At 35.3% G+C, this 19,043-nt stretch overlaps 3 protein-coding genes and 1 long non-coding RNA gene across 8 annotated transcripts; 1 reads left to right on the top strand and 3 right to left on the bottom strand.

Moving 5' to 3' along the window:
- The first annotated feature begins 2,379 nt into the window (after positions 1 to 2,379).
- On the top strand, positions 2,380 to 6,878 carry LOC133675013 (protein DETOXIFICATION 24-like). The gene is made up of 9 exons (XM_062096278.1): positions 2,380 to 2,519; positions 3,124 to 3,376; positions 4,245 to 4,786; positions 5,082 to 5,168; positions 5,268 to 5,324; positions 5,440 to 5,678; positions 6,167 to 6,285; positions 6,463 to 6,549; positions 6,673 to 6,878. The coding sequence occupies exons 2-9, from the start codon at positions 3,131 to 3,133 to the stop codon at positions 6,751 to 6,753; spliced, it is 1,458 nt and encodes a 485-aa protein (XP_061952262.1). The 5' UTR covers positions 2,380 to 2,519; positions 3,124 to 3,130; the 3' UTR covers positions 6,754 to 6,878.
- Positions 6,879 to 7,226: 348 nt separating this feature from the next.
- Positions 7,227 to 11,833, bottom strand: LOC133675014 (uncharacterized). 5 transcript variants are annotated; one of them, XR_009835319.1, is made up of 5 exons: positions 11,648 to 11,833; positions 8,700 to 11,035; positions 8,428 to 8,583; positions 8,312 to 8,365; positions 7,227 to 8,125 (listed from the first exon to the last, which is right to left on the bottom strand). It is a non-coding gene; the product is annotated as an uncharacterized LOC133675014 (long non-coding RNA). The 5 variants fall into 5 exon arrangements; XR_009835321.1 differs by having other exon boundaries at positions 8,312 to 8,583; XR_009835320.1 differs by having other exon boundaries at positions 7,227 to 8,365; positions 11,648 to 11,832.
- A 1,836-nt stretch (positions 11,834 to 13,669) lies between these two features.
- LOC133675619 (protein MEN-8) lies at positions 13,670 to 13,954 on the bottom strand. Its single transcript, XM_062097048.1, has one exon. The coding sequence runs from the start codon at positions 13,952 to 13,954 to the stop codon at positions 13,670 to 13,672; it is 285 nt and encodes a 94-aa protein (XP_061953032.1).
- Positions 13,955 to 14,184: 230 nt separating this feature from the next.
- Positions 14,185 to 17,636, bottom strand: LOC133676208 (probable methyltransferase PMT16). Its single transcript, XM_062097830.1, has 6 exons — positions 16,783 to 17,636; positions 15,986 to 16,196; positions 15,544 to 15,841; positions 15,054 to 15,446; positions 14,901 to 14,978; positions 14,185 to 14,661 (listed from the first exon to the last, which is right to left on the bottom strand). The coding sequence occupies exons 1-6, from the start codon at positions 17,452 to 17,454 to the stop codon at positions 14,418 to 14,420; spliced, it is 1,896 nt and encodes a 631-aa protein (XP_061953814.1). The 5' UTR covers positions 17,455 to 17,636; the 3' UTR covers positions 14,185 to 14,417.
- Between the last annotated feature and the right edge of the window lie 1,407 nt (positions 17,637 to 19,043).

The raw sequence follows: 19,043 nt of genomic DNA, 5'->3' as shown, positions 1-19,043 counted from the left end.
TAAGCACTTTCTTGGTGGTGAGATCTTTTACATAAAACACAGATGTGTGAAATTTAAAATAAACATTATTATCACGATAAAATTTCTAAACAGAAAGTAGTGGCTTGGTAATTTAAGGAACATGAAGAATGTTAGATAAGGTAAAAGTATGTTTTGGGGTATGTAACATAGTATGTCCAATATTAGATATGGAAAGGCTCTTACCATCACCAACATGCAAATGATCATTATCGAAATAGGGTGCAGACTCGGTTAGAGTCGCAAGATCATGCGTAATGTGTTGGTTCGCACTAGTGTCCGGGAACTAAGTAGAAGTAGAAACATTACCAACAATAAGATAGGTAGTCAGCTGTTGTCCATTGCTGCAAAACTAAGCACATTGAGGGGTTGTGTGGCCGAAGAAGAAGTTGAGCTGACATTTGATGTTCTTTTCAAAGGACTGGTGAGGAGACCACTACGAAGAACTAAAGTTCCTTTTGTTCTGCTGTCGATTGCTCTACATTCAGTTGGTGTGAGCAGACCCCTGAAAACTACAAAAGTTAGACCTGTGTTGGTGGCTGTCACGATTGTTGTTAGGAAGCCAGTTGTCGTGAAAACAACCTTTGTTACGGCTGAAGTTTGGGTTGTTATGATACTGGGCAAGATTGGCCGAAGGGAGCAGAGGAAGCATGAGCAACAGAGGAGGGTTGACATCCATGGATAGAAGGAAGGTCTTATGAAGAAACTCATGGGTAAGGAGATGGCTATGAAGATCTGTATACGATAGAGGTTCTGCCTTGGTCACGAGGCTGTTACCAAGTCTTTGAACTCGTCACGAAGGTCATGAAACACATAAATATTGAAATCTTTAAGAGAGATTAGCCGACCATCAGCAACCAATTCATCAAATAAGGATTTTGCTTGCTGCATATACATAACAACCGAAGCATCACCTTGCCAAAGATCTTGAAAAGACCGATGAAGTTGCTTAATGTGAGAATTAGATGGAGAGGTAAGAGCCTGCTCAAGAGTACGCCAAACATAATGAGAGGTCTGACAATCTACTATAAGATGCAGTACATCTATTGAAAAAGAGGAGAGTAATGCGCTCAAAATAAGTTGATCATGTTACTTTCAACGAGGAAAAGAAAGGTTGATGTGTAGAGAAGAACTAACAGAACTGTCAATTTTAGATATATGGTAAGGAGGACACGACACAGAGCCATCAACAAAGTGGAAGATACCTTGACAAAAAAGATATGACTTCATCTGTATTTTTCAATAAAGATAATTGTTGTTCGCAGGCTTCAATAAAATAACTTGCTGAGTATTAGACGAAGCAACTATGGCTAGAGTTGAGGTCTTCATAATATGAAGAGGAGCGACATAAACATGAGAGGAGGAACCATTGTTCTGCTCTGCAAAAAAAGTGGTTCGTTGTTGGGGGAAGGAGTCATAAGCAACAGCTTGTGTATGGCCAGTCGACGGTGCTACAACACCAGTTTGGTGGAGGGAGAAGTCAGTAGTAACATAATCCATTAGGGAGAGAGAAGTTTTAATGTGTTAAGGTTCTGATACCAAGTTAAAGAGAAATAGAAGGTTTAACTTATTAGGTAGTCAACCTTTTCTATTTAGATATGTAGGGTAATATACAATAGTTAAGGTAAAGATTACAACATTAGAGTAGTTCTATAATATTTCCTAGCTATATACATATACATTCCATAATAAAATATTTTTTGGAAAAATAATGAAATTAAAATCCAAGATTAACAAGAAAAAAATTTTTAAATATAGTTTGAAACTTCAAAAGCAATTTGAAGGGCCGTAAGAGTGGAATTTGACAAAATTAACTTTTGCTTAAAAACATCTACAGACTTTTACGACTTTGATTATGATTTTATCTTATCTAGGGTTTAGATGTGTGTTAAACTTAAATCCATAGCTTTCTCTTTGTCAACAACTACCTTTGTGGTCTCCCCTGGTGACTTGGAAAGTAAGCCTCAACCCGAGTTCAACTTTCTTGAGGAATTCACCTATAAACTTTAAGCTCAATACATGATTGGATTAACAATTATGAATATTTTGAATCAAACTGAGCATTTTAACAACTTCTTAATTTAACCATTTATGTTCATCAATTTGATTCATAAAATCCCGGGTTAATTATTTCACATCAACAGCAGAAGCAGAAGCAGAATTGAACGGAAATGCAAGGATAGCAGACTGCTAGGTGATGAGGGGTGTCTGAGAATGCCGTTAACGGGCTACTTTTACATACAAGTGGTGGTATTGGCACCATAGGCCCTATACGGGCCAATAATAATAATAATAATGAAACAAGGGCATCAATGAAAGATAGAAAGAATTACTAGGTCCGTTTTCACTATAATGTGAAGAATTGGCATCCGATTTAGTAATGTCCTTTACTAGACCTTCATCCTCAAATCAACTCTCTCTCTCTCTCTCTCCCTCTCCCTCCAGACCAGCCTCTCTCTCTCTCGGGAACAGCCAGTCTAGTTTCAAGGCAGAAAAAAAAAGTACGCTAAAGTTTCTTTTCTTCTCCTGTATTTTTTTTTTTTTGTTCTTAATTACTTCCTTTCTCTTTTAAACTTGAAAGCAGTCTGAGAACTTATGTCGATACTATACACAGAAAAGGTTTGCTCAGGAATGAAAAGAAAGGATAAATGGTATAAAACATTGCATGCAAATATAGTAATATCCTTCCATTTTCAGAGCTATATATATATATATAGCCTCGTTTCCAAGTGAAATTAAATCACAATAATTTTATACGTTATTCTAAAGTATAACTTTGTCAAGGAGAGTTGGAAATATTTTCTCTGTTCTAGAAGATATGAAAATATTCCTTTATAATTAATGTTCTCTCTTGTGTAAATTAATATTTTTTGTTCCTTATGTTCCACTTTAATTATTAAACACATATGGTATAATTAATTTAATAATATACTTTTACGGAAACTTGTTCCACATTTTGTGAAAATCTTGAATTGAAGCTGAAAACAAATACACACACAGAAAGAAAAACTGATAAATTGCAGATCAAATACTAGTTCATGTTCCCTCCTTGTTGACTCAATTAACAACAAGCATTTGATGTCAATTATCTCTCTCTTTCTATAGTATTATCATGGACAACTCAATACAAGAGAGTCTTCTTGTACCGGAAGAACTGAGCAATGTTGATCTGAAGACAAGAATTTGGACGGAATCTAAGATGATATGGGAGATTGCATTTCCTGCCATGGTGGCTAGAGTAACTTCATTTGGAATGATTGTGGTGACCCAAGCATTTCTAGGACACATTGGCAAGTTAGAGCTTGCTGCATACGCTCTCCTACAAAGTTTCATAGTGCGATTTATAAATGGCATTTTGGTAGGTTCTTTCTGCATGCATGCCTCTTTTACTCTTTGGAGCTATAAGGAATAATTCGAAACAGTAAAAAGTAGTATATAAGCATCTTCTTTCTAATCTCCATTATTGTTTCTCTTTTCTTATTCATTATTTATGTCCATCCATTTCACATCTATCCACTTGTCTCTGTCCTCCAAAAGACTGAGAAGGAATATATGTACGCATCTTTTTTCTTTCTTTTTATTTGATTTTTCATTTTTTTCTTACTTTATTATATATGTTCATCCATTTTACATCCATCCTATAGTTCCTGTTCTTTCAAATCTTCTCAAATGCATTTCTGTTGAAAAAAATTCATCAGTTGTAATCCTGAGTTCGACCATTAATATTATAATGTAATCTTTTATTAAACAGTTTTTCCAAAACTATCAGTCTTATATTTCTTTTTTAACTAAATCCATTTAAAACAGTAAACTAATACATTTCAAATTTAATATTCAATAAGTTTACATTGTAAAACTATGTCAAAATTCTTTCGAACTTGAAGCTTATGCCACTGGGTGAACAGGGTGGCGTGTAGGCTACATACGAGGAAGCCGTGCCCCCCTAAAATTTTAAAAATTTACTATAGTCTCTAAATTCTAGGCTCATTTTCATGTGTTCCTTAAAATTTATTACTAAGCCCTACAAAATTCTTAAATTTAATTTTAATGATATTCTTGAAGCCTAATTGATAATTATAACTCCCAAAAAATCCTCAAGCCTAACGATAATTCTGATCCCACCAGCATTTTAGTACAATATGAATAATTTATCTATATGTATATTATAAAATCAAGAATACATGCGGGCCTTCTTTTCCTGATAACTTCATTTTTTCTTTTCAAAGATTGGCATGTCTAGTGCAACCGAAACTTTGTGTGGACAAGCATTTGGAGCAAGACACGACCACATGATGGGAATTTACTTGCAACGATCATGGATTGTTGATGGTGCAGCGGCAACAATCTTGCTCCCTCTCGTCACTTTCGCAGCTCCTCTTTTCAAACTACTTGGCCAAGAGGAGGATGTAGCAATAGCAGCGGGAAACATGTCTCCATGGTTCATTCCCTACGTCTATTATCTTGTGTTTAGCTTGACCATTCAAATGTACTTACAAGCTCAACTAAAAAACAAAGTTGTTGGATGGTTTTCTGCTATTTCCTTTGTTCTTCATATCCTTCTGTCCTGGATATTTGTGAATAAACTTGAGTTAGGAACTGCTGGGGCCATGGGTGCATTGACCATATCTACTTGGTCTTTGGTTATTGGATTGTTAGTGTACATCTTCGGAGGCTGGTGTCCAAATACGTGGAAGGGATTTACAAAAGCTGCCTTTGCTGATATCCTGCCCGTAGTAAAGCTCTCCATATCATCCGGTTTCATGATTTGGTGATTTCTAAATTTCACTAACATATCTCAATTTCATTTCTATTTATGATAAATTACTATAACCTCTTAAGGTATTGTGAAATTATTAGATCATCCAATTTATTTTTTTAATTTCACACAAACTCCCTTCTCATTTTTTTTAAAATATTATAAGAATTCTCTTTACAATGTTATTATTAAAAATCATAAGTTTATACTAGGGAATTTGTGAGGTTATTGTAATTTATCTTTGCATTCATAATTGGCAGCTAAAGCTTGGTTTGCTCTAACAATGTTTATATTCAATCCTTGACAGCTTAGAAATATGGTACAATTCAATTATAATCTTAGCTGCTGGATACATGAAGAATGCAACCACTGCAATATCTGCTTTCTCAATTTGGTAAGTTTTGTTACAAAAATTGGAGTATGCTGCTTTGGCCTTGTACATTCAAAAATCAACTGTTGGAAGATGCTTTAATGTTAATTTCAACTGTTTCAGCCACAACATCCTTGCATGGGAATTCATGCTTAGCGTTGGCTTTCTTGGCGCTGCATGGTACACTTAAGCTAACATACGATTTCCACACTTTTCTTCTTCTCTCTATCTCTTAATTTATGGAGCCGCTTATAAATCCATCACTTGATCAACTTTGAGTAATAATTTTGTGCAGCGTGAGGGTAGCAAATGAGTTGGGAAGGGGAAACGCTAAAGCTGCAAAATTTTCTATCAAGATTATCCTCAGTACATCAATAGTTATTGGAGTTGTGTTTTGGGTTCTGTGCTTAACCTTTGGTGAAGAAATTTCACACTTTCTTACAAGTGATGAAGAAGTTGCAGAAACTGTGTCAAGCCTTGTTGTGTTGCTTGCTTTCTCCATCTTACTTAATAGTGTTCAACCTGTACTCACAGGCAAGTTATTCTTTCTTATTTTCTATGATAAAACTAAAATGGTGTGTCAAATCAAAGCTGAATTAGAAAAAGAAAGGTAGCATGAGAGGGGACCGACATATGAAGTTTGATTGATGCTAAGTGCAGTACACTCATCCAGAGGGCCACAACATCTTCGGGACTCCTTTCATGGATATGAACCACATATGGCCCAGACGAGTGTAGTCACTTATGTGGTCGTGATGGCACTTGGCATAAAAAGGCTTTGAAACAATTCTCATGAGATTCACGATAGAAAAGTAAATAATGAGAAAACTCCATGATCCATCGTTACTTTTTTGCTTAACTCATAATAATTTATAGAGATTAAGATTCTGAACCTTATCAAGGAATTATTTTGACCTGACAAGTTGGTAAATCGGTGAAATGGGACTTCGAAAACGATTTTATAGTCTCTAACAATAGCGATTTCTTGGTCTGATTGTTTTGTTTTTCCCCCACTGGTCTAGGTGTGGCTGTTGGAGCTGGTGTGCAAAGTAAGGTTGCATTTGTGAACTTGGGTAGCTATTATATAATTGGGCTACCTGCCGGGATTCTACTCGGATATGTGGTTCATCTGGAAGTTCAAGTAAGTATGACTTATACCCAATATCAAGCGCATTAGACGTCTCTGTTTATTTTTTCATACCCTCTCCCTGCCTTCGATTGGAAACCACTGTTTTATGAACACAGATTCATAACGTTTGCTACCACATTCTATACAAGTTTTGATTCGAAGTTACTGAATAAAGGCTGCTACGTACAGGGTTTATGGATGGGATTATTGAGTGGAGTTGTAGTGCAAACGCTTATACTCTCCTACATTATCTGGAGGACTGATTGGAATGAGCAGGTTTGTTAATAGAAAGTGAACCTTCTCTGCAACATTTATAGAATTTAAACTACTACATATATATATAGTAGGTGAACAAGGCATCTGAACGTCTTATATATACTTAATTACCCTTTCTTGTAGGTCAACAAGGCATCTGAACGTCTTAGACGCTGGTTTTTAAAATCGGAGAAAGGTTCCATTGAGAGCTCCACTCCAGCTTGAGACGTTTTTGTGCAGATCTATTTTAAACGTTGGGACAACGTAAGAATAATTTAACCTTACTATATTAATTTGAAGATTCTTGTGTTCAATAAATCAAAGACAGTACATTTAATTTTTTTAGTGAATCTATTTTGATGTTCTCAAGATCTGAATCTACTTCACCTAAGAAGTTATGAGGCAGTTTTCTCTTTCTAATCACTATGCTGATCTTGATACATTTATCTTGTTACCAAGTCATGATGCAGAAAAATGGCCATTCACAACAGTCTCGAGCCTCCTTCAAAACCCTTAAAATACAGTAATCATGCATTCAATTCTTCGACCTATCATTTCAAAGGCAAATGAAAATCATTCTGCCAAGTCTTTTTTTTTTCATAATAATCCAAAGATATATTAAAAAAAACTCGTGCTACCCAATTAGAGGATAGCCACCATAAAAATATGAAGTTTTTACATAAAGAAGTACCAAAACAGAAGAGAAAAAGAAACAAAAAAGGTCCTGCAACATAGTACCGTACAAACATTTAGCGTTGTCTTTTGATGCTTGTCAAGTTTCGAATATAGTCAATACTAATATAAAGATCATTACATATGTAAGAAAAATGAGATTCACAATTTCTTAACTAAGTAGATAATCGATGGAGTGTCAGGGAAAAGCAGAAGTCCAAATCTAGGCTAACATCATTGAAAACCAAATTATTTCTGATTAACCATATGCTCCAAGGAATACCAAAAGAGAGTAGTTCCAATGCCGTCCTTTGAAACTTGCCTTTAATCATCATTGGTCATTGATGTAGCAGCTTATCAAGTATGTGTGGAACACTCTAATAGATCCCTCACGTGGAACACTCTAATCATCATTGGTCATTGATGTAGCAGCTTATCAAGTATGTGTGGAACACTCTAATAGATCCCTCACGTGGAACACTCTAATCATCATTGGTCATTGATGTAGCAGCTTATCAAGTATGTGTGGAACACTCTAATAGATCCCTCACCACGAAAAAAAATTGGTTCATAAATTCCATATAAATTGACAGTGAATCAATATATGATTTCAGCTTTTTATAACCATTAAATAGAATGGACAAAATGACTGATCCAAGAATGAAAGATGTCAACAATATAAGAAAGATCTTATACACAGTTTATGTTGAATGACCAACCAAATAAAAGTTTGAATGTTTGGAGGAGCCACAGACTTCCAAACTTGTATCTGAAAGGAGCATGATCCACTACACTCTATGCTATGAATAAAAATGGTACAAGATTTCATTGTAAATTTTTCATCTTGGCAAAGAGTCCATACCTTCAAATCTGGTTTAGTATGATAAAGCTTTACCTCTTGAAGAACCTGATGTGAAGACATTTCCTGCTCAATTTAAAAAATTCTTAGAGTTCGGCTCCATTTGATATTCTACTCTCAATTACCATTTACCCATGATCTTATTTTTTAAATTGCTGTTGTTGGTGAACTTGAAATCTTATATAATATTGGAAACATAATTTTCTGAGAAGTCCCACCTAACCATCTATTACTCTAAAAAGCAATAATTACCTGCCTCAATTGAGCATTGTTAGTGAAGGATTAAAGATTCCTGCACCAGAGTGCCTGATAAATAAAATGGTATCAATTCGATGTATATGGAGAATTTAAAAGTTTATAAATATTACCTGGAGTAATGGAGTTTGACTAGGTGGGTCTTGCTAGTCAGCATAAAAATTTGATTGTCGGTACATGTTAGGATTATCTTGATGGTCCATAACTACAGGATTCTGCAGCGGGTACATGCACTGAACCACCTGATTGGCCTCAAAATTATACGCACCCTGCACGATACACATGAAAGGATCATTCAATTTTAGCTCAGTCATGGGGGGATCCAACTAAGAAAAATAAGGGTCTAACTATGAACAGTTATGATAGAAATTATGGTTAGAATAACCTGCAGAAGAGGATTGTGAGTTGGGCCTTCAGTAGTAACACATGCTTGTGGAGGACTTGAAATGCCGTTAATAAAATTAGGGGAGGGTGGTTGTGCAAGCTGAAATCTTTTTTTCTGACAGCCTTTTCCAACCACATTTTTCAGTTGATGTCTATCAGGAACATCTCTCCCTTTCTTTTGATCCGTCCACTCTGTTGTCTTCTCCTTGATCCTCGATTGCCTTCTCATTCAAGAAAAACTCTGCATTTTCACTTTCGTGACCATTCACTATGGTGCTACTTGAATTGATGCCTTGACCCTCATCAGGTTTCAACATCAAGACCTTCTCCACCCCTTCAATTAACTCATCTAGTTTTCTTAAGGAAAACTGAAATGCATCCTCTGATTCAGCTGCCCTGGCTGACATTTTCAATATGTTGCGGCACAAATCTTTGTAACGGTTAGCTACAACCAACTTTGGGTTTTCTTGAGCAGCGAAATCATTGCTATTTCTTGCTCTTCCAAGCCTTGCATCTTTTGTCAATCTCTTCAAGATATATCAGGACGGGACCATCTTTATGTTCCGATTATCAAGAACTTTCAAAGTATGGCCACATAAAAATCCGACATTCTCAAATTTCATGCAATTGCAAACTACTGTGTCATCTGTTGAATTGATTGTGACTGTATATTCTTGAGTCCGTCCAAATGTATTGACTTTGTATTCAAGCAAAAATCCATTCTCATTGCACTGGCTGACTACGACATTTAAACACTTCTCATATTCCTTCTGAAATATTTCAAATGCCTTTGGCGTATAAATAGCACTTGCATGCTTTAGCAAAACTACATTACCTAGTAACCTTGGCATGCATCTAGTCATTTCATCATTAGCATGTATTTCTTTGACACGTTGCTCATTTACCACCCTTTCAAAAATCTTGAAAATCTGAAGCGCATCTTGGTCAGAGTTTAGATAACTTCTCAAGTTCTTAGATAAATCTTCAACCACATGCGAGCCTTTCATGTCAAGAAAAATGTGTTACTGCCATATACTATGGACCACTTCTCTCTTTCTCTAAACATCCATCTTAGCCACTCATTTTGTTGAAGGCCATATTTGTCCAGCAGACCCTCCCAAGCATGAACGAAAGCCTCCTCATAATTGGAGTCATAAATACAACTTTGAAAGTCACAAGAAAAGGATTCAATATCCTTCACTAAATGGCTAAGATGCTTAAGAACATTCTGGTACATCTGCCAAACACAGATACGATGGCTTGTTTCTGGTAAAATTGAATTGACTGCTTCTGCTATTGCTGCATCTTGATCTGTAAGAATGACTTTTGGCTTCTTTCCAGACATTGCCTCTAGAAATGTATTAAACAGCCACATGAGCGATTCAACAGTGTCATCGAATAAAAGTGCAGCAGCAAATATTATTGCTTGATTGTGATGGTTCACTCCCATGAACTGTACAAATGGCTGAAGATCTTTATTTGTTCGGTAAATAGTGTCCAAACAAACCACATCACCAAAATGGTCATAATCCACTACCATTCTATCGTCAGCCCAGAATATGTTACTTACTTTGTCATCAATATCAACCTGAATGCCATGAATAAATGATGGATTTTCAATGTGTTGCCTATGAAAATAACACAACAAACGTCCTGCTTCCCCCTCCTTCATATCTCTAATCCTTTCAGACCGTGGGGAATTTTCAAAATCCATGGCCAGATAATCAAGAGATTGACAAACTTCAATTCATCTATTCATCAGTCCATAGGTTGAGCTTGATTCTGTCCCTGAGTTTCTAGACAAGTCAGCTTTGGCAGCTTGATCAACAAATAACTCCCTCTGTAATAGCTGTGTGTCAGCATTATTTGGTTCTATACTATCATGATTATGCTCTGCTTCAAAATGTGTCACTCTGTATTTACCATCAGGCTGGCGAGTGACAATCATGTGAGCCAAGCAACCAGTTCTTGTTTCTTTCTGACGTTTCTTCACATTAAGGTCTCTCTTGTCTTTCCGCCGATAACCTTCCTTAGAGCAAGTAAACTTTCTAGAGACCACTAGACCATGCACCTTACTCCTATTTAACCAATCTTTTCGAACACTGAAGCCTACCACTTTGGCATACTTGTTGTAAATTCTGTAAGCATGTTCGTCAGATTCAAACTCTGTACCAATTTTTAGTAACCCACCCCTATAAGCATCATCTTTTGATGAAGCACTGAGTTGAGGTGCATTTACCAGTGCAGAATTTAAACTACAACAGTCCTGATCTATGTTCAAGTCCATCTTATCTGACGTTGGAAGTCCAATTTCCATGCTGGCATCATAAGGAGTACCTAATTAATCAACATCTCTACTCATTGATATTCAAGAAACAGGAAGAAATAAGGACAACATGGACACATTACAGACAACAAAGACAAAACAACAATCATTACTTCACTTTGACAGGCATCACAACTGACAAATCCATCAAAATTCTTAAACTACAATCATCATCTGCCTATGAAAATGCGAGACAAATACAAGAAAAATTGCATTCATTTCAACCTAATAATCACATTTAAATTTTAAAAATTCATTAAAAGTCTCTTACCTGTGAAATTAAATACTAAACACTGAATTCATTGAATTATTTGTTGAAAAATATACTCCAAAAAATGCCACTGTCAGTGAACTTACCAGTACTAATAAAAATAATATTAAAAAAAACAAATAACACACAAAAATAAAGTTTCTCTTGAATTGAAACTAACAACTACACGACACAATATACACACAAAGGTTCTCCAAAGCTCAAAACCGGCATTGTTTTTACAGTAAAAACAAACCCATTTCTCTAAACTAAGTATGAAACTAGAAACCCACAAAAGTCAAGAGTCTTGATTGATAATAAGCTAAATTTCTATAAATTGCAGGACATGGAAAGATAGAGATACAGTGTGTACCTTTAGTAGGGTTTTCGAGGTCTCAAAGCTTCAAATCCAACAGGGTTCTTGTTATATAGAGGAAGAGGAGGAGAGGGATTTGAGATTGTACGGAAAAGTTCATGTTTATGAGTCACTTCAGTTCTTGTCTGGAACAGCAAGCCATCCCACCCCAATTCCCATCAGTTAAGTCCCCTCCAAGTGCCTGAGTGCTCGGGGCTAAGTATAATTTGTAAGAGTTTTGGGACGTTGATGCAATTTATCCAAAAACTCTTTTTGTTTTTTTTTTCCCCTTTTTTTTTATTAGTGAGATATATTGAGTTTTAGAAAGTGAAAATTAAAATTGAGTTTATTGCGAATTTTGTAAATTGATTAAAGTTATTTGTGAACTATTGAATTGAATAAAATCACAAGTATATGTGATTAAAAATAATTTTTGATGTAGGTTTAATTAATATTTTACTTTTAAGAGAAAATTAGAATTTTTAACTTCATACTTATTAATCGTAATTAATATTATCCTTATTTTGAAAAAAAAAAGAATTATTTATAAAGACTAAATTTTTCATTATTAATTAAAGTAAAACTTATATATATATATATATAAAATCATGCTAAATGCAATTAAAGTTCCTTTGATTAAATTTCAAATAAATCATTCATATGTAAACTAATTAATTTATCAAAAAATAAATAAAGAAATTGCGGTCTCTAAATGAGATGAAAAGGAACTTAGCATTCTCTTAAGGAAATAATATTTATATTTAAGAGAAATTGTTTTTTTAGCTATCATTTAAGAACAAAAAAAAATAGTAGAGGTAGAGAGAACAATTCTCCACGCACAAGATACAAAAATTAATTTTAAAACTATTTTAAAGAATAAATTATTTATTTCATGTCTATATTTATTTCATTTCTTTTACATGTATTCCTCATTGATAATAAAATTTATTTGTTTATTTATTTATCTGTATATCATAATCTTCCTAGATTTGATAGTAAATTAGAATATATATATATATATATATATATATATATATATATATGAGAATTATACTTAAGATTCAATATTTACATGAACTTAGTATTTATTTTGAATTATTTATATAATTACAAAAACTCTACTTTTTATTAATGGAGGATCCTGGAATCTACTCCAAATTATCTGATAGGAAACAGTTCTTTCTCCTGTCCGCAATCTGATAAATACAGAATGAATTAGATGAGGTAAAACCCGTCTCAAATCAGCCCTATTGCGATCCCTAGTTATATAAGGTTGCTCTCACTGGTACTCGCATCTAGTTAGCTGTTTGCCGTAGAACACAAAGACTACACTTCACATTTTGTAAGCAGATATCTGAATTCTTGACGGGCTCGTTTACAAGCGATGGACTCACACATGCTACGGTTCACCCATGTTCACGAAAAACACTAATCTTAGAAAAAGCAAGAGTAGATTGACTAGTGAAGTTAGATTAATCTTTTTTCATGCCAAATATAATAATATTTGTTTGCTACGAGCATGCAACCATGTATCACAATCACAAATTATCTTAAATCAACTCATAATGTGCTTTATTTATCAATCAGCATGAAGATTTTCTGCTTTGTTACAGTTCAGGACACATTTTAAAGGGAAGAGAGAGAGAGAGAGAGAAAGAGAGAGAGAGAGAGAGAAGGAAAGGAGAAATGATAGAGATTGATGGATCAGAAACTTCAATGATTGAAGTTCCAACATTATTCTTCGGTCGCTCTCTTGCCAGCGGGCTTCATGCTTGTTTTGTTCCTGCAAATAGATCATATATAAATGTTATTAAGAAATACAAGTCAAACTATTATGATCTAAGTAATGGACAATTCATGCTTAATTAGGTATGAACGTTGGCTCTTTGCCTGTACGATGGATCATATCATATCTTTTTGTTGCTAGGAATTGTTGGTCTGGGGAATAAAATTGGCACTTGCTATTAATTAAGATGTTAATACTGTTTCTTATCTATAATAATTTAATTTTTAAAGTTTGATTCATTAAGTTCATACCTACTAGTTACCACAAGTGAGAGGTGGAAGATTGCATTGAGAAGGAAGGCGAGACGAGATCTGGAGAGTGCTGCAGAGGCAGTCATGTTGCACTGCCTCCAGTGCATTACAACACTCAGCACTCGGGTTGGTGTTAGCAGCACCAGGTACCACAAATGGTGCACACACATTTAGGTTATTGAGCTGGGATGTGCATTGCTGCGAGTGAGCCAGTTGAGTCTGCACTGCAAGTGCAGTGAGCAAGAGAAGCACTGCTACTGGGGAGCTAAGGGATTTGAGTGCTGCCATATTTGATTATCTAATTTCTACTGATTAGATTTCAAATGCTTGTGTGCTTGCTAGCTTACTTTGATGTCTTATTTTTTCTAGATTTTGCCTTAATTTATAGTTAAAGTTTGGCCACATGCATAGAGTTGATTTCTTACATGACTCACCTAATACAAATTTTGAGCTCATAACAACTGTGTTGGATTCAATGTAGTTAGATCATCAGATTTATTTGTAAAAAAACTGGCCAGTTCAGGAAATATTCTTGCTTCGGCCCATTTCCATTTCATTGATGAAAGTAAACACAAAAAATTTGAATCAAGGGCTAGCCGGCAAGGCTCTTCTGTGTCCAATTCAAGAGGAGTAACATAATTTGGAGAGTTCTGATTTCGTTAAGGTTTAACTATGCTAAGAAACATATTTGAGAGTAAAAAATAAGAACAATATCTAAGAAGAAAACAAAAAAGTAGAAATTAATAGCTCATTAAGAAGATGTGGTGGACTCTTTCTGATGATCAGCAGGAGCTGTCCAATAAGACTTGACAGCAAAAAGAAGTTTTTCCCTTTGATGAGGTCCATCTTCATGATCAACAATTCGACTGTCCCAGTTCAATCTATCAGTTATTTTCTTAATCTTCACCAACACATCAACATCATCTCTAAATATTACATTTCCTTCAGGTCTCAGAATTCTATCCATCTCTAGCAAAATATCTTCCATTTCACATCTGTAACAAAAATTCATGTCAGAAACCAGTAATTCCTTTATTTTTTTACACAATTCTATATCCTATATATGAAGAAAAAACTAACAAGCGAATATTTTCTGCCCCCACATGACCATGTGTTAGGTATTTCTTGCATATATATTTTTTTTTCATAGTACTATAACAATGTTATAGACCATGATTCTGCATATTTTAGAACAGAAAAGGCCGCAGAAAATTTTCACTAAATAATTCCTTACCTGCCGTCATAGAGGGTAAATACAGAATCAGCATGGATGAAGTCATAAGTTCTTGGATAAGTAGACATTGCTTCACACCTGTAAAAGAAATTGAAATCATTACACCTCCATTCAATTTTATAGCAACAAAACTTTAGTGTGTGTTCTGCTTACCAATCCTGATATGTTCCAATTAATCCTCGCTCATAAATTACTCCGAGAGTGTTAGCCTTGGCTTGGACAGGAACCACGTTCATAACCCATAGTGGGTCATTTATAAGAGCAGCAGCAAATCCACCCAAGTAAGCATTCATGTCCAAAATGTTACGGTACCTTCCTGGTTTTTCTAATTGGTTATTTACAGCTTTATAATATGACACTCTCCTATTCCAAAGTGCTGTATCTTTTTGGAAAGTTTCAGCTGTAATCCCTTCCAAAGTTCCTCTACTAATTCTTGGTGGTACAGCATTCAATCTCTCAGGCCATTTCAGCAATTCTCCGCCGGCAACGTCTTGATTGGTAGATACCTCAGGCAAGTTAGTCAGACAAGTCTCCATGTTTGTGTACCTGAAAAAAAAATAGAATGAAATTCCCATTAGTCAAGTATTAAAACCATACCACACAAGAAAAATGTACATTTCTTCGGATTGCAAAGAGTATGTACCAGGCTTTGTCAGGATCATGAGCAGGGCAGAACGGTGGATTTTGTGTGATTTTCCTGATAACTTTACAATTCAAGTGATTGATTGGCTTTTGCCATATGGCAATGTCATCTTTCTCCACCAACTTTTTCCAACATAAGCTATTAGCCACGGTCTCAATTTTGTTCTGTTCATCATTCAAATCATCTTCTGTTCTGTCCCAGCCCTTCCAATGAGTCTTCCAATTAATTGGTGGACCAGACAAAATCCAATACCCACCTGGCCTTAGAACTCGATCGACTTCAATCAAATATTGCCCTCCTGTTTCACACATTGAGGAAAAAAGCTAATAAGAACTTTTGCATGAAATATATATGCCCTCCTGTTCATCATTCAAATCACCACAATGTCAAGCAGACAAGTCCTGAAAGATGATTAATTTTGGTTCAAGGTATGTATATGTACCGAAATCGGCCCATGGAATAAGGCAACGAGAGCAATGTGCCATGTCGAAGGCTCTGGATGGGTATGGGAGCCTTTTTGAGGCCATAATCCCGATCAAGGCAGGAACTCCTCTTTCTAGGGCAAATTGCACCTGTGCTTCGTGATTGTCTCTTGGTGCAAAGGACATTGTTAATACGTTGCGTGACAGAAGATAAGCTCCCCAACTTGCAACCTGCACTAGTTGGAACGAATTTCAGGGCCTGGAAAATTCTTTCACTCGTATATGCAAAATTCTTTAACTTGTAAAAAATGGCCCAAATTCCCATTGAATTTTACATGCAAGCAGTAAACAAGCTCCGGCCCCTTGTCCCAATTAAGTGATCGGAAATCGAGAATGTACAATTAATGGGGGATTGTGAAATTGGTGGATAGTTGGAATTTTCTTGGCTAACTAATAAAAGAAAGTAAGATATATTTCTTAATTAGTTTCTTGACGCTTTATATAGTAGTAAATCAAATCTCATTACTCAGATTTGCAATGATACGAAATCTAACATATTCATTCCGTATTCATCCCATCCCATTGTTTCACTTGCCCAAAAAGTCATTAAAATCATTCCAAAAATAAAAAGAAAATCTAAAATTTACTCTTAACCCTGATTTTAGACATCCCCCAATTATTATGGATAGTTACAGATTTTGCCAGTTATTACAATTGAAAAGGAAAATTAAAAATATGGAAAAAAAATAATTTAATAAGATAATATTAAGGAAGAAAAAAAAAACTAGTAGAGATTATGTGTCAGGAGTTTAATTACCCCGCAGCCAGTATCAATGGCAGTCCTAATAGACCCATCGTTGAGATCAATCAATCTTCCAATATCATCAATATAAGCATCAGCGCCATTAGGAAACATAGTCCCTCCACCAGGAAATCTAAACCGATCACCTTCAAATCTGATCCAGTTTTGCACTGCCTTCTCCACCGTTAGGTGCTTGTGTGGCACGTTATTGTACCAAGCATAATCCCTACTTGCAGGCCATGTAAAAGGGTTCCTGTACCCGTAAGGAGCTGGTATACGACACTTTAGTAACTCGTCTTTCTCTGGACAATGCCTTTCTTCGTATATCAATTGATGCCTGCTGAATTTAAATGATCTCTTGGGATCCTCACATGGCGTGTACTCACTTAAATTCACGTTGCATGAAGGGTAGGTTCTGACTTCTGATGTTAACGTGACATCTAAATCACCTGCACTGTGGTGGGTTGCAAAGTCAAGAGATTTTCCTTCTTCGGTTACGGTGGTGGTGGGTTTTGAGGGGTCGCATGGGATTGAAACAATGGTGTTGCGCCAGGAACCGAAGAGATAAGAGAAGGTGCAAAGGAAAAGAATAAGGAGTAAGGTGTACAGGTTGATCTTCTTGAAGAAAGGGAAATTGGCGGTGACGGGTTTGGAGATGGCATGGTATTGTTGATGAGGACCAGCCATGGTTAGCTAGGGAAATCTCCCCTCCTTGAGAATTTTTTTTTTTTCTAGGTTAACGTTTGTTCCTCCCAACAAAACTCTCTACTTATTGTGGTTTGGGGTTAGGGAGGGATTGAGAGAAAAGGGGTTGAAGAGAGATAGGTTTTGAATCAAGTTGATCATGTAGGCGATGAGTGTTAGAGGTGTTCTCGTTTTAAAAAAGGAAAGAGACATCTTATAGTAATATTAATGTTTAATTGCTTAGACGTGGGAGGAAGGTATTATTAGGGGACAATAAACCAAAATAATTGGTGGAGAAATGGAAAGTTAGAGGGGGAGAGAATGGAATATTAAATTAATGGTATTGATAAATGTTTACTTAATAAAATAATTATATGATGATTTGTAAGTGGGATTTGGGGAGTAAGTGGGTCAGCTAGCTAGGCTAATCCAGTCGAGTAGATACTGTCCAGGTAAGGAGAAATGTGCATTTTGGTCCAGCTGCTGATCACATCGTGCCTCCCTGTTTCTTCAACAGATAAATTACTAGAAAATTAAAGGTTCCAACCATTGGAGCCCTTGAAGGAGTTCGTCTAGCTTTCTATTATTAGCTTATGCCCCTTGTTTTGATGTTGCTATATATGTGGATGTGGAGGTATCTCTATATAACCCTCCATGCAATCTCATGTACACAATTCATGGACTGATGCTTTCTGGCACAAACTTCCTCTCACGAAAAGTTTGTAGTCGTGAGGCATAGAATTATATACAACAACTAAGAAAATGCATGGCATTAATGTTACCAGCATTAATTTCTATGTTTTTTTTTGTAAAATATATATATATATTTGTTGTGAATATACCAACCCGAACGTGGGATGAGTTGCTTAAAATCCAAAAATACATGGATGATCTGCTTAAGAAGCAACCTGGTCTGTTAGTATGTAATTTGTTGATTAAAGAATTTTAATGCCTGGTTCGAATTTTTGGCCTAAAAACTAAATCGAGAGTTACTGAATAGTTAAGGTACTATTTTGAGGTTTTCCCATAAATCTTAATGAAAACTGAAAATAAAAGAAGAAAGTAAAGCTAAAATGTTTGCAACAATGAAAGAAAAGGGGCTATCATTGAGTTGTCAAATTACGAGTAGATATCCAAAATATTCATCCAAGTCTTTACTTTTTAGATGTTATTACAACCCTTTATGATATATAAAAGATAGAAAACCTTATTAATACTGAATAAAAAATAAAAATAAAAAAAATTATTCTCTTCAAATAAAAAACATAATAATATTAAATAGATAAATGTAATTAACTAAGGAAAATACTCATTTTCCTTAAACAACTTTTGCATCAATCTTTTCGGGCTAGAAGGAATTTGTCTTTGAGTTCAGATCTTAGTTAGCAACCTTCCTTCACAAATATCCTTTGTGTACAGGTCAACTCATCATAAACCCCTAACATAACATATTTGTGTGGGATGCCCTATCGTAAATTCCTAACACAACATCATTGTACGAATCATCCTATCGTAAGTTTCACCACCAAGATTTTAAATAACAACAACTCATAAAAATAGAAATAACATACTAGTTTTTGGACTAAGAAAAA

Source organism: Populus nigra, chromosome 16 (assembly GCF_951802175.1).
Source record: "Populus nigra chromosome 16, ddPopNigr1.1, whole genome shotgun sequence".
Taxonomy (NCBI): Eukaryota; Viridiplantae; Streptophyta; class Magnoliopsida; order Malpighiales; family Salicaceae; genus Populus; species Populus nigra.
The sequence above is the reverse complement of the archived record's forward strand: the minus strand, read 5'-3'. Positions and strand labels throughout refer to the sequence as shown.

Bases quoted from the DNA above. Each gene is read 5' to 3' on its own strand.
- LOC133675013 (XM_062096278.1), top strand. From the start codon at position 3,131: ATGGACAACTCAATACAAGAGAGTCTTCTTGTACCGGAAGAACTGAGC. The intron at 3,377-4,244 runs GTAGGTTCTTTC...TTCTTTTCAAAG, and splicing joins GATTTATAAATGGCATTTTG to ATTGGCATGTCTAGTGCAAC. The intron at 6,550-6,672 runs GTTTGTTAATAG...CCTTTCTTGTAG, and splicing joins GGACTGATTGGAATGAGCAG to GTCAACAAGGCATCTGAACG.
- LOC133675619 (XM_062097048.1), bottom strand. From the start codon at position 13,954: ATGGCAGCACTCAAATCCCTTAGCTCCCCAGTAGCAGTGCTTCTCTTG.
- LOC133676208 (XM_062097830.1), bottom strand. From the start codon at position 17,454: ATGGCTGGTCCTCATCAACAATACCATGCCATCTCCAAACCCGTCACC. The intron at 16,197-16,782 runs GTAATTAAACTC...CAACTAGTGCAG, and splicing joins CCATTGATACTGGCTGCGGG to GTTGCAAGTTGGGGAGCTTA. The intron at 15,447-15,543 runs GTACATACTCTT...TTTTTTTTTCAG, and splicing joins CATGATCCTGACAAAGCCTG to GTACACAAACATGGAGACTT.